At 44.4% G+C, this 14,410-nt stretch overlaps 1 protein-coding gene across 1 annotated transcript; it reads right to left on the reverse strand.

The window, feature by feature from the left end:
- Positions 1 to 3,931: 3,931 nt before the first annotated feature.
- On the reverse strand, positions 3,932 to 8,691 carry LOC137315751 (probable G-protein coupled receptor 139). The gene is made up of 2 exons (XM_067980243.1): positions 8,571 to 8,691; positions 3,932 to 4,830 (listed from the first exon to the last, which is right to left on the reverse strand). The coding sequence occupies exons 1-2, from the start codon at positions 8,689 to 8,691 to the stop codon at positions 3,932 to 3,934; spliced, it is 1,020 nt and encodes a 339-aa protein (XP_067836344.1).
- Positions 8,692 to 14,410: the final 5,719 nt, after the last annotated feature.

Genomic DNA, 14,410 nt, shown 5'->3' on the forward strand with positions numbered 1-14,410 from the left:
ATCTGTTTTTGGGAAAATGCAAGAATCCATTATTAAGGAAGTAGTAGCAGGACATTTGGAGAATCAAACTACAGTCAAGGAGAGTCAACATGGTCTTATGAAGGGGAAGTGATGTCTGACAAATTTATTAAAGTTCTTTGAGGAAGTAACGGGCAGGGTGGATAAAGGGGAACCAATGGATGCAGTATATTTGGATTTCCAAAAAACATTAGATAAGGTGCCACATAAAAGGTTACTGCACAAGATAAGAGCTCATGGTGTTGGTGGTAATATACTGGCATGAATAGAAGATTGGCTAATTAACATAAAACAAAGAGTCGGGATAAAAGGGTCATTTTCAAAATGGCAATCTGTAACTAGTGGGGTGCCGCAGGGATCTGTGCTGGGGCCTCAACTATTTACAATATATATCAATGACTTGGATGCAGGAACATAGTGTCTTGTGTCCAAATTTGATGATGATACAAAGATAGGTGGAAAAGCAAGTTGGGATGAGGACACAACGTGTCAGCCAAGGGATATTGACGGGTTAAGTGAATGGGCAAAAATTAGGCAGATGGATTATTAGGTGGGAAAATGTGAATTCATCCACTTTGGGAGAAATACTACAAATTGCTGCAGTAAAGAGGGATCTGGGTGTCCTCGTACATTAAACATAATAAGTCAACATACAGGTGCAGCAGGTAATCCGGAAGGCAAATTGAATATTGGCCTTTAATTCTAGGGGGATGGAGTATAAAAGCAGGGATGTCATTCGACAACCTCACAGGGTGCTGGAGAGACCAGACCTGGAGCACAGCGTACAGTTCTGGTGCCCTTATTTTAAGAAGGACATAACTGCATTTGAGGCAGTTCAGAGAAGGTTAACTCGGTTGATTCCGGGCATGTAAGGGTTGCCTTTTGAGGAAAGATTGAACAGGTTGGGTCTATACTCATTGAAGTTTAGAAGAATGAGAGGAGATCTTATTGGAACATACAAGATTCTGAGGGACTCGATAGGGTAGATGCTGAGAGGATGTTACCCCTCATGGGGGAATCTAAAACGAGGGGGCATAGTCTCAGAATAAGGGTTCGACCATTTGAGATGGAAATGAGGATGAATTTCTTCTCCAAGAGGGTCTTGAATCTTTGGAATTCTTTACCCTATAAAGCTGTGGAGGCTGAGTCATTGAATAAATTCAAGGCTGAGTTAGACAATTTTTTCATCAGCAAGGGAGTCAAAGGATATGGGGAAAGGGCGGGAAAGTGGAGTTGAGGGAAAAATCCGATCAGCCATGATCTCATTGAATGGCGGAGCAGGCTCGAGGGGCCGAATGGCCTACTCCTGCTCCTGTCTCTCATGATCTTATCACCACTTTATACCCTGTACATCACCACTTTATACACTGTGCATCTCCACTTTATACCCTGTACATCACCACTTTATACCCTGTACATCTCCACTTTATACCCTGTACATCACCACTTTATACCCTGTACATCACCACTTTATACCCTGTACATCTCCACTTTATACCCGGTACATCTCCACTTAATACCCTGTACATCACCACTTTATACACTTTGCATCTCCACTTTATACCCTGTACATCACCACTTTATACCCTGTACATCACCACTTTATACCCGGTACATCACCACTTTATACCCTGAACATCACCACTTTATACCCTGTACATCACCACTTTATACCCTGTACATCACCACTTTATACCCTGTACATCACCACTTTATACCCTGTACATCACCATTTTATACCCTGAACATCACCACTTTATACCCTGTACATCACCACTTTATACCCTGTACATCACCACTTTATACCCTGAACATCACCACTTTATACACTGTACATCACCACTTTATACCCTGTACATCACCACTTTATACCCTGTACATCACCACTTTATACACTGTGCATCTCCACTTTATACCCTGTACATCACCACTTTATACCCTGTACATCACCACTTTATACCCTGTACATCACCACTTTATACCCTGAACATCACCACTTTATACCCTGTACATCACCACTTTATACCCTGTACATCCCCACTTTATACCCTGTACATCACCACATTATACCCGGTACATCTCCACCTTATACCCTGTACATCTCCACCTGATACCCGATACATCACCACTTTATACCCTGTACATCAACGCATTGTTCAAATAGTTTTCAATTAAGTAGAGATGAAGCAGGAAATTATAAACCCATTCGTCTGTGATCAATTGTGGGGAAGTTAGTAGAATCTGTTATTCGGGACAGAGTGACTGAGCATCTGGAAAAATTGGAGCTGATCAGAGAGAGCAGCATGGATTTGTAAAGGGTAAGTCATGTCGAATGAACCCCTAGTTAAATTTTTTGAGGAGGTAATTAATGTGGTCGGCAATGGCGTGTCTCTGGATGTTATTTATATGGACTTTCAGAAGACGTTCGATAAGGTTCCACAAAGGAGTTTGTTAATAAAATCGAGAGTGCATGGAATTGGAGGCAATCTATTGGCTTGTACAGGGAATTGGTTCGGAGTTAGAAGACAGCGAGTAGGTTTAATGAGTCTGTAATCCAATCAGCAGGATGTGACTCGTGGTGTCCCCAGTGAACTGTACTGGGACCGCAGCTTTTCACTGTATTTATAAATGACTTGGATGAAGGAATATAGAAGCGTATATCTTAGTTTACTGACGACATCAAGTCAGGTAGCACAATAAATATTGTAGATGGGAGCATATAGTTGCAAAGGGACATTGATAGATTAAGTGAATGGGCAAAACTGTGACAGATGGAGTTCAAAGTTGGAAAGTGTGAGGTCATCCGCTTTGGTCCGAAGAAAGATCAGGGTAATTTCTGAATGGCGAGAAGCTGGGAACTGTGGAAGTGCCGCGAGATTTTGGGGTCGAAGTACAGAAATCATTAAAAGCTGATGGACAGGTACAAAAACTAATTGAAAAGACTAATGGAACGTTGGGCCTGATCACAAAAGGCTGGAATACAAAAGGGTGGAAGTTATGTTGCAGTTGTACAGAGCTCTGGTCAGACCCCAGCTGGAGACTGCGTTCAGTTCTGGGCACCGCATCTCAGGAAGGATATTTGGCCTCGGAGGGGGTGCAGCACAGATTCACCAGAATGTTATCGGGGTTAAACGGTTAAATGATGAGGACAGGTTGCACAGACTAGGCTTGTATTCTCTTGAATATAGAAGATTAAGGGGTGATCTAATTGATGTTTAAGATGATTAAACGATTTGATAGGGTAGATGGAGAGAAACTATTTCTTCTGGTGGGCTAGTCCATGACAAGGGAGCATAATCTTAAAATGAGAGGTTCAGGGGTGATGTCAGGAAGCATTTCTTCACACAAAGGGAGTGGAAATCTGGAACCCTCTCCCCCAAAAGCTGTTGATGCCGGGGGTCAATAGAAAATTACAAAACTGAGATTGATAGATTTTTGTTGGGCGAGGGTATTAAGGGTTGAAAAACCAGGGGGTAAATGGAGTTGAGATACAGAAAAGCCATGATCTAATTGAACGGAGGAATAGGCTCGAGGGGCTGATTGGCCGACTCCTGTTCCTCTGTTCCTAAGGAGACGTTAAATGATTATTAAAATATGATTCTCTGGTCCTCACACCACGGGCTGCATGTGTGCCCCGCCCGCCCGCTTTGTGTAAACACATGAAACAAGAGCCTGGCGGACGGGAGCTTCATACACCCGCCCCAGGCCGCACCAGAGGACTGAGCGGGGCTAAAAACCAGCAGGAATCAAGCGGGACTGAGCTCCGCGGACTTCCCCACCTCTACCGTCCCTGTTAGTCAGTAAATCAGGGCGGTGAAGGATGTAAACCGGCCTCACTGTGTTTGTATCACAGAGATGAGGGGATTGGGCAGAACACCAGACCAACACCTTGTAATGATGGAAAGTCTTCTCATTATTTAATGAATTTAATAATTACAGTAAAGGGATATTTCACCACATTCTTCAACTCCTCTCTGAATTTAGTCTGGGTCACGGCATAAATACACGTGTTGGTGCAGCAACTCAGGAGCTGGAGCATAAATCCCAGTTCTTGTACAAATTTAGGGAGATACACAGGAATAAAGTCTAACACATATAATCGGTACCATACAAAATACAACAGAAACACCGCCCATAACAGGATAAAATTCCCCGATATAACAAACAGTAAAATGATGGATTTCCTTCTCTTCTCCATCTCTGGGTCACTGGGACTCTCCCCACTGCTGTGGGCCCGGAGTCTCCTGCGGACTCTGCTCGACACTAAAATGTGTCTGACGGTTAAAACATTGAGGAGCAGAATCAGAACAAATGGAACAAATGGGGTTAAAATATAATGAAGGAATTCAATTACTGCCCACACCTGAGAGTAAATAACATCATTTGATACAAAACAAAACCAGGGATCATTACTAATCCAATATTGATCTCCATACATAAAGTACCAGAAAGTGTTCTTCACACAGAACAGCACACTCACTGTTCCCAAAACCACAGCCGCCGTTTTCTCGGTGCAATATTTTGTTTTCAGCTTCTGGCAACAAATGGCCACAAATCGATCAAAGGTGAAAGTGACCGTGAACCAGACAGAACAGTCTGTGGCTGCGTAAAGCAGGACGGCGTGGATATTACACACTTTAAAGGCCCACATGAACTGAAACTGAGCCCGATAAAGAATAGGAATTTGCCTGAATATCAGATCAGTGATAACGACCAGTAGATCGGCCGCTGCCATGGACACCAGGTAACGGGTGACACATTTGGAGAGACCGCACCTTCCTCGAGACAGGATCACAATCGTCACTAAGTTCACTGTAAGGAAGAGAAAAACAGGGAATTATACTTCAGACTGAGAGTAAAAGCAGCAGCCTGGTCGAATTCAGGGTGAAATGTTCAGCGTTATTATTGAATCCAGGGACAGAATCTAATTACTGGTGGAGTTGAGTTCGAAGATCAGCCATGATCTTATTGAATGGCGGAGCAGGCTCGAGGGGCCGGATGGTCTACTCCTGCCCCTATTTCTTACGTTCGTATGTACTTTCCTTGTGACAGAACTTTCTGCTGCGGAGAGGGTTTGTTGTAAATGACCGCCCCGGTGTAGAAGGAAACCAAAACCACCAGCAGGCCCCAGCTCCAATCCAGGGCCTGTCATGGGTCGGCAGTTGGAAGTTACAATGGCCTCAGTGACCTTGGGTTAGGAGATGAAGTGGAACGCCTCCTGGTCCGATTTAACCTAAGATCCTGGCCAGGGAGGGGGATGGATTCAGTAAGGAGGGAACGGAATTTGTGATCGGGGCCGAAGACAATGGCTTCACTCTTCGCAATGGTTAAATGGACGAAATTTCTGCTGATCCAGGACTGGACGCCGGACAAGCAGTCTGACAAACCAGAGGCAGTGAAGGGGCCGGGAGAGGCGGTGCTGTGGTACTGCTGGGTGTGAGTGTACATGTGGAATCTGACAGTGTGCTTTAGGAGGATGTCGCCGAGGGGAAGCTTGCAGATGTGAAATAGGAGGATTGTTCCTTGGGGGACACCAGCGATAACGGTGCGGGGGCGGGAAGATATGCCGATCCAGGAGATTCTCTGAAGAAACCTTGATGGATAGGAATGGAACCAGGCGAGGGCAGTCCCACCCTGTTGGACAACGGACGAGAGGCGTTTGAGTTGGATGGTGTGGTCTCCCGTGTCAAAGGATGAAGAGGGATAGTTTACCACGGTCAGTCACATAGGATGTGATTTGTGACTTTGATTCGGCCCGATTCCGCGCTGTTGCAGGGGCGGGAACCTGATTGGAGAGGTTACTGGTGCAGTTTCAGGCAAGAAAGGCATGTATTTGGGAGGTGACAACAAGTTTCAGGAGAGGAAAGGGAGGTTGGAGACGGGGGCGGTAATTTGCAAGGACAGAGAGGTCATGGATGGTTTTTTTGAGGATGGGGTGATGACGGCAGATTTGAAAGGAACGTGACAGTACCAGACAAAAGAGAACCGGGAAGGAAAGAGTTAACTTTGCCCCTTTAGATATTACATTCGGACATTGTAAGTTTAAACTGCAAAGGCAGCAATGTGCAGAAACTTCGAGAAGCTACGAACAGGCTTTTGGTTCTCAAAACAACTGATAGGAACCTCAACAAACAGCAACTTGGAAAAACAGTGCTGAGAGAGTTTGAAATCTTTGGGAGAGACAATTCAAGTTACTTACACCTGGTTTCACACGGGGAAAAGGCTGTTGGAGATTTCACACGGTGATTTCACACGGTGATTTCACACGGTGGTTTCACTCGGTGATTTCACACGGTGGTTTCACACGGTGATTTCACACGGTGGTTTCACACGGTGATTTCACTCGGTGGTTTCACACGGTGATTTCACTCGGTGGTTTCACACGGTGATTTCACACGGTGGTTTCACTCGGTGATATCACACGGTGATTTCACTCGGTGGTTTCACTCGGTGGTTTCACACGGTGATTTCACACGGTGGTTTCACTCGCTGGTTTCACTCGGTGGTTTCACTCGGTGGTTTCACACGGTGATTTCACACGGTGGTTTCACACGGTGGTTTCACACGGTGATTTCACTCGGTGATTTCACACGGTGATTTCACACGGTGGAAAGGCCGCACCTGGGGTCACATGGTTTTGATTGGCCCAGCCAACAGTCCATCATCAATGCATTAGTGTGTGAGTCGCCAAAATGGGAATTCTCTTAACTTTTACTCACACCCCAACTGGCAAAATCATATAAAGATGTGACATCGTGGCAGACTCTTTAATGTAGTTGGAGGAACCTTAAGAAGCTTCGCCTGGAGGAAGGACGTCCAACAACAAAAGAAGAAAAGTTCAAGAGAGAGAGAGAGAGCTGATCACTCTTCTGCCTTGGTGCTGAAATCCTTGGTTTTAAGCTTGAATGTATTGTTTGATTTGTTTGATGCGTGTAAGAATTATGTAAATCATTAAATAATCACTTTGATTAACGAACCTACAACATACATCTTTGACTGACTATTGTCCAGGCCCTAAAATCGTTTACAATATCAGCTAGCATGGGGATCAGGAAGGGAAGTTGTGTGCTCAGCAGTTCAGTGGGAAAAGGGCCGAGGGAGCAGCAGATTGGTTTCATGGTCAAGATGAGCTCGGAGAGGGCATGAGGGGAGATAGAAGAGAAACAAGAGAAAGATGTGGATTCAGGGTTAGGGCTGGGGGGCGGGGACTTTCGGGAAGATTGGCTCGGTGGACTGGAGGAAGGTAGAGAAGCGGCAGAGGCAGCTAAATGAATGGTCTCAATCGTAGTGACAAAGAAATCCATGAGCTCCTCGCACTTGAAGGAAGTGAGGGTGGAGGGGACAGGGGAGAGGGGTTTAAGAAGACGGTTTGTAGTGAAGAGAAGCCGGGTCATCTTCGCATTCCAGGGTGATCCTGGAATAGTGAGCAGTTTTAACAGAGGAGAGCAGGTCCCGATAGTACTTGATGAGGTCGAGCGAGATCTGGCGATTAATGGCTTATCTCGATGTGCGCCATAAGTGTTCAAATCTGCGTCCCTTGGACCTTAAGGAGCAACGATGGAAGTCGTGCCAAGGAGAACGAACAGGGTGAGAGAGAGTAAGGGGTTTACTGGGGTCAAGGGTATCAAAGGTGGAGGTGAGGGTGAGATTGAGCTGCAGAAGTACCGTGGCGAATGGAGGGTCAAAGGTGAAACAGTTGGGAATTTCAAAGTGATCTGAAGGAATGGGATTAAATCAAAACCAAAGGAAATAAATCAATTCAAACATAACGGAACAAACAACAACAATTTGCATTTATATAGCGCCTTTAACATCGTAAAATATCCCAATGCGCATCAACAGTAGATGTCAGATAGTCCATGTGGACATCACTGAGATCTCCTGTAATGTGGCGCACGGGAACGGGACGAAATGAAAACAGTGGAAATAAATCAACTCAAACATAACTGAATAAATAATTTACTGGAATATATATTATAGTTTAAAGCCTGTCCTGACCATCCACCACCAGTGACCATAAGGTAGAGCGAGAGACGGTTGAAATTAAGACAGCTGCCTGGAGCTGAATCATTATTAGATATTGTCCAATATTTCAGAGTGTATTGGTGATCTGACTGTCAGCGCTGGTTTCCACAGATCAGTGTCATTAACTATAACCAGCAGACCTTAAAACTCCTGTTGCCTGTGAACACATATTTCTGATCCGACACGAGGGTTCAGTGCAGAGAGCAGAGGGCAAACTGTTCAATAAAGAGAATCCTCCAACAACCTTCCTTGTTTACAGCCAACAGTCAAATTAGCAGTTGAATCCTATAAAAATGACTATCAGTTGAAGAAAGTGATGAAAAGTAATGAAAAGGACAGACTGTTCATTGGTCTGGGAGCAGGTAATCGGCAACTGTTCACATGTTACATGAAGGAAACAAGGTGCATTACCAGACACTGAACAAGAGGATTACACTGAATACAATTAATAACCGGGTCTAAAGGACAAGGACAGTAAATACAGTTAATCATGGTTTACAGAATGATTTGCTGAAATAATGACTTACCAGGAACACCAACAGTAGCAAGGAGCGGATAGTAAATCTTTTGTACATCAAAAATTGCCCACAGAATCCGAAGTTCAGTTGGAACATACCAGAACATTCTTTCATCATCTCTGAGATCCATTGATCACTGTTTGACCTGGAGGCAAAGCTGCATCAAACACTCTGATGTGACGCCTTGAAAACAGTCCCTATTTATATCTTGGGGGAACTCTCCAGTGTGACATTTAAACGACACAATGGCTGACATTAATTATAGTCACTGAACAAACAGGTCAGGTTAATCCCTTAACACCATCACTCTATTATGGGTGAACAAGTAGTTTACTGACATGAAGTGATGGTATCGATAATTCGAAATATTACTTCAAAAAACATCGTGAAGGAAGAAAATATGAATCCCGCAGTCTTACAGTACTGATGTGAAGAGAGAGCAGCTTTACTGACAGTGTTCTGATTACTTCTGTGATATGAATTCAGCCTGCAATTTCAGGATTTTTCAAATCAGTTTCTGGGTTGGACTTAACAAATGTGCGAAAGACAAAAAAGGATGGATAGAAGCAGATCAAGTTATGGTCAGTAAGGATATGAGGGCGGATAATACAATGGTCAGTAAGGGTATATGGGGGCTGATAATACAATGGTCAGTAAGGATACATGGGGTCTGATAATACAATGGTCAGTAAAGATACATGGGGGCTGATAATACAATGGTCAGTAAGGATACATGGGGGCTGATAATACAATGGTCAGTAATGATACATGGGGGCTGATAATACAATGGTCAGTAAAGATACATGGGGGCTGATAATACAATGGTCAGTAAGGATACATGGGGGCTGATAATACAATGGTCAGTAAGGATACATGAGGGCTGATAATACAATGGTCAGTAAAGATACATGGGGCTGATAATTCAATGGTCAGTAAGCATAAATGGGGCTGATAATACAATGGTAGGTACGGATAAATGAGCGATAATAATACAATGGTCATTAAGGAAACACGGGGTCTGATAATACAATTGTCAGTATGGATACAGGAGAATGATAATACAATGGTCAGTTAGCATACACGGGGCTGATTATATAATGGTCAGAAAGGATGCAGGTGGATGATAATGCAATGGTCTTCAAGGATACATGACTCTGATAATGGAATAGTGAGTAAGGATACAAGAGGATGATAATACAATGGTGACTAAGGATACCGAAGGATGAAAATACAATGGTCAGTAAGGATACCGGAGGATGATAATACAGTGGTCAGTAAGGATACATGGGGGCTGATAATACAATGGTCAGTAAGGATACATCGGGGCTGATAATACAATGGTCAGTAAGGATACACGGGGTCTGATAATACAATGGTCAGTAAGGATATATGGGGGCTGATAATACAATGGTCAGTAAGGATACATGGGGGCTGATAATACAATGGTCAGGAAAGATACATGGGGGCTGATAATACAACGGTCAGTAAGGATACCGGAGGATGATAATACAATGGTCAGTAAAGATACATGGGGGCTGATAATTCAAGGATACATGACTCTGATGATAGAATAGTGAGTAAGGATACAAGGGGATGACAATACAATGGGAACTAAGGATACCGAAGGATGATAATGCAATGGTCATTAAGGATAGATGGGGCTGATAATACAATGTTCAGTGAGGATACATGGGGCTGATAATACAATGTTCAGTGAGGATACATGGGGCTGATAATGCAATGGTCCTGAAGGATAGGTGGGGCTGAATATATAATGGTCAGTAAGGATACATGGGGGCTGATAATACTCTGGTCAGTAAAGATACAGTAAGCTGATAATACAATGGTCAGGAAGGATATATGGGGCTGATAATACATTCGTCAGTAAGGATAAACGGGGTCTGATAAAACAATCTACATTAAGGATGTATGGGGCTCATCATACAATGGCCAATGTTGATCCATGGGGCTGATAATACAATGGGCATTCAGTTCAAATGGGACTGATAATACAATGGTCAGTAATGCTACCTGTGGACTGATAATACAGTGGTCTGTGTGGGTACACGGGTGCTAATAATACAATGATAAATAAGGGTATATGGTGTCTGATAAGACAATGGTCAATGAGGGTAAATGGGACTGATAATACAATGGTAAGTACGGATAAATGGGGGCTGATTATACAATGGTCATTAAGGATACATTGATGCTGATAATACAATTGTAAGTGAGAATAGATGGGGTCTGATAATAAAGTGGTCAGGACGGATACATGGGGGCTGATAATACAATGGTCAGAGAGGATACATGGGGGCTGATCATACAATGGTCAGTCACGATACATAAGGGCTGATAATACAATGGTCAGTAAGGATACCTGGGGCTGATAATACAATGGTCAGTAAGGATACCTGGGGCTGATAAAACAATGAGTAAAAGGGCAGTCAAAGGAAGCGTGGGACTGATTTGGGACAAAAAGGAGATCTTCTTGTGGAGGCAGTGGGCATGGCTGAGGTACTAAATGAATGCTTCGCATCAGTCTTCAAGAGAGAAGAGGATGCTGCCACTGTCGCAGTAAAGGAGGAGGTAGTAGCGATATCAGATAGGGCAAAAATAGGTAAAGAGGAGGTACTTGAAAGGTTGGCAGCTCTCAAAATAGAAATATCACCCGATCCAAACTAGATCCATCCGATGTGACTGAGGAAAGTAAGGGTAGAAATTGCAGAGGCTCTGGCCACAATCTTCCAATCTTCCTTAGATATGCGGCAATGCCAGAGTATTGGAGGAACACAATTGCTATAACCCTGTTCAATAAAGGGGAGAGGGATAAACCCGGCAATTACAGGCCAATCAGCCTAACGTCAGTGGTGGGGAAACTTTTAGAGACAATAATCCTGGACAAAATTAATTTGCACTTGGAAAAGTATGGGCTAATAAGTGAATGTCAGCACGGATTTGTCAACGGAAAATCACGTTTCACTAACTTGATTGAGTTCTTTGATGAAGTAATGGAGAGGGTTGATAAGGGCAGTGTGGTAGATGTTGTAAATATGGACTTTCAAAAGGCTTTTCATGAAGCACCACTTAATAGACAAAATTGAAGCATATGGAATTAAAGGGACAGTGGCATTGTGGATACAATATTGGCTTATGGTCAGAAAGCGGAGAGTAGTGGTGAACGGTTGTTTTGCAGGACGGAGGGGAGCTTGCAGTGGTGTTCCCCAGGGGATGGTGTTAGGACCATTGCTCTATGTGATCTACATTAATGGCCTGGACTTAGATATACAGGGTATAATTTCAAAGTTTGCGGATGATACGTAACTCAGGAATGCAATAAGCAATGTGGAGAATAGTAACAGACTTCAGGAGGACAGAGTCAGACTGGTAAAATGGGCAGACACATGGCAGATAAAATTTAATGCAGAGAATGTGAAGTGATCCATTTTGTTCGGAAGAATGAGGAGAGGTAATATAATCGAAATGGTACAATTTTAAAGGGGGTACAGGAACAGAGAGACCTGGGGATTATGTACACAAATCCTTGACGATGGCAGGACAAGTTGAGAAGGCTGTTGAAAAAGCACATGGGATCCTGGGCTTTATTAACAGAGGCATAGAGTACAAACGCAAGGAAATTAAGCTAAACCTTTATAAAACACTGGTTAGGCCTCAGCTGGACAATTGTGTTCAGTTATGTGCACCACACAGGAGGAAGGAGGTGAAGGCCTGAGAGAGGGTGCAGAAGAGATTTACGAAAATGGTACCAGGGATGAGGGACTTCAGTTATGTGGACAGACTGGAGAAGGTGGGATTGTTCTCCTTCGAGCCGAGAAGGTGAAGAGGAGATTTGATTGAGGTATTGAAAATCATGAACAATTTTGAGAGAATAAACAAGGAGAAACTGTTTCCATTGGCAGATGGGTCGGTAACGAGAGGGCACAGATTTAAGGTGATTGGCAAAAGAGCCAGAGGCGACATGAAGAAACATTGTTTTAATGCAGATCTTTGTAATGATGTGGAATGCACGGCCTGAAAGGATGGTGAAAGCAGATTGAATAGTAAATCTCAAAAGGGAATTGGATAAATACTGGAAAAGAAAAAAAATAGAGGCTCGAGGGGCTGAATGGCCTCCTCATGTTCCCATGTTCCGAAGCTAACTCCACTTACCCATGATGCCTGTAATAGCCATATTATCATTGTTTAATGCTAAAACTCATATAGAACCACAGTTATTTTCCAACAATGGTAACTTATTTTAACCCTGGTGAATGGTTTTCCTCTTGAACGAACGATTGTCTTTGAAATGTGACACACACTGACCGCCCATTATTCTCCCATCATTGGTCACCGCCCACCAGCCGCCCTCTGTGTCCATGAAGATGAGTCTGACGGACAGATTAATCCCATTTTAAATGATCTTCCTCCACATTTACCAGGAATACAAGTGTCTGCCGCCTTCCACAAAGAGGCGCGAGGCATTGTCTGTGACTCCGTGCAGTCGCCTCGATGAGAAGTTCAAACCAATGGGAAGTAAGTCTAAAACTGCAGATACATCCTTGTGACTGTGGTGCCTGGATTTCTGTCCCATTCACCAATCACCTGGGGTATAGTAAAGATACATTGATCACCTATTCCTCTATTACCCGGACATTCTTGAGGCTAAGATCCTGCCCAGGTTTGGCTGCTCCCTGGGGAGCTCCTTTGCTCTGCATCTCTATCCTTGACCATCCGTTGCCATCCTTTGCCCTTTCTCCCCCAATCTCCTCTCTTCCACTGTTTAAGTTCCTCTGGCTCCAATCGTGGATGCATTTTAGCCCGAACTACAAGTTCAAGCTATACACCAGATACATCGACGAAATTTTCTTTCGATGGACCCACGGTGAGGAATCACTAAAGAGACGACACGACAACATCAACAAGTTCCATCCCACCATCAAGCTCACCATGGACTCCTCCTCAGAATCAGTTTCTTTCTTGGACACACGAATCTCCATCAAAGACGGGCACCTCAGCACCTCACTCTACCGCAAGCCCACGGACAACTTCACGATGCTCCACTTTTCCAGCTTCCACCCTAACCACGTCAAAGAGGCCATCCCCTGTGGACAGGCCCTGCGAATTCACAGGGTCTGCTCAGACGAGGAGGAACGCGATGGACACCTACAGACTCTGAAAGACGCCCTGGTAAGAACGGGATATGACGCTCGACTCATCGATCGACAGTTCCGACGGGCCACAGCGAAAAATCGCACAGACGTCCTCAGAAGACTAACACGGGACGCAGCCAACAGAGTACCCTTCGTCGTCCAGTACTTCCCCGGAGCGGAGAAACTACGCCATGTTCTCCGCAGCCTTCAACATGTCATCAATGACGACGAACACCTCGCTATGGCCATCCCCACACCTCCACTACTCACCTTTAAACAGACACCCAACCTCAAACAGACCATCGTTCGCAGCAAATTACCCAGCTTTCAAGAGAACAGCGTCCACGACACCACACAACCCTGCCACGGTAACCTCTGCAAAACATGCCAGATCATCGACACAGATACCACCATCACACGAGAGGACACCACCCACCAGGTGCATGGTTCATACTCCTGTGACTCGGCCAACGTTGTCTACCTCATACGTTGCAGGAAAGGATGCCCCAGAGCATGGTACATTGGCGAGACCATGCAGACACTGCGACAACGGATGAACGGACACCGTGCAACAATCGCCAGACAGGAGGGTTCCCTCCCAGTCGGGGAACACTTCAGCAGTCAGGGACATTCAGCCACCGACCTTCGGGTAAGCGTACTCCAAGGCGGCCTTCGAGACACACGACAACGCAAAATCGT

Source organism: Heptranchias perlo, unplaced genomic scaffold (genome assembly GCF_035084215.1).
Source record: "Heptranchias perlo isolate sHepPer1 unplaced genomic scaffold, sHepPer1.hap1 HAP1_SCAFFOLD_56, whole genome shotgun sequence".
In the NCBI taxonomy this organism is placed as follows: Eukaryota; Metazoa; Chordata; class Chondrichthyes; order Hexanchiformes; family Hexanchidae; genus Heptranchias; species Heptranchias perlo.

Excerpts from the sequence above, each read along its gene's own strand:
- LOC137315751 (XM_067980243.1), bottom strand. The coding sequence starts at position 8,691 with ATGGATCTCAGAGATGATGAAAGAATGTTCTGGTATGTTCCAACTGAA. Across the intron at positions 4,831-8,570 it reads TGCTACTGTTGGTGTTCCTG|TGAACTTAGTGACGATTGTG; the intron begins GTAAGTCATTAT and ends TCTTCCTTACAG.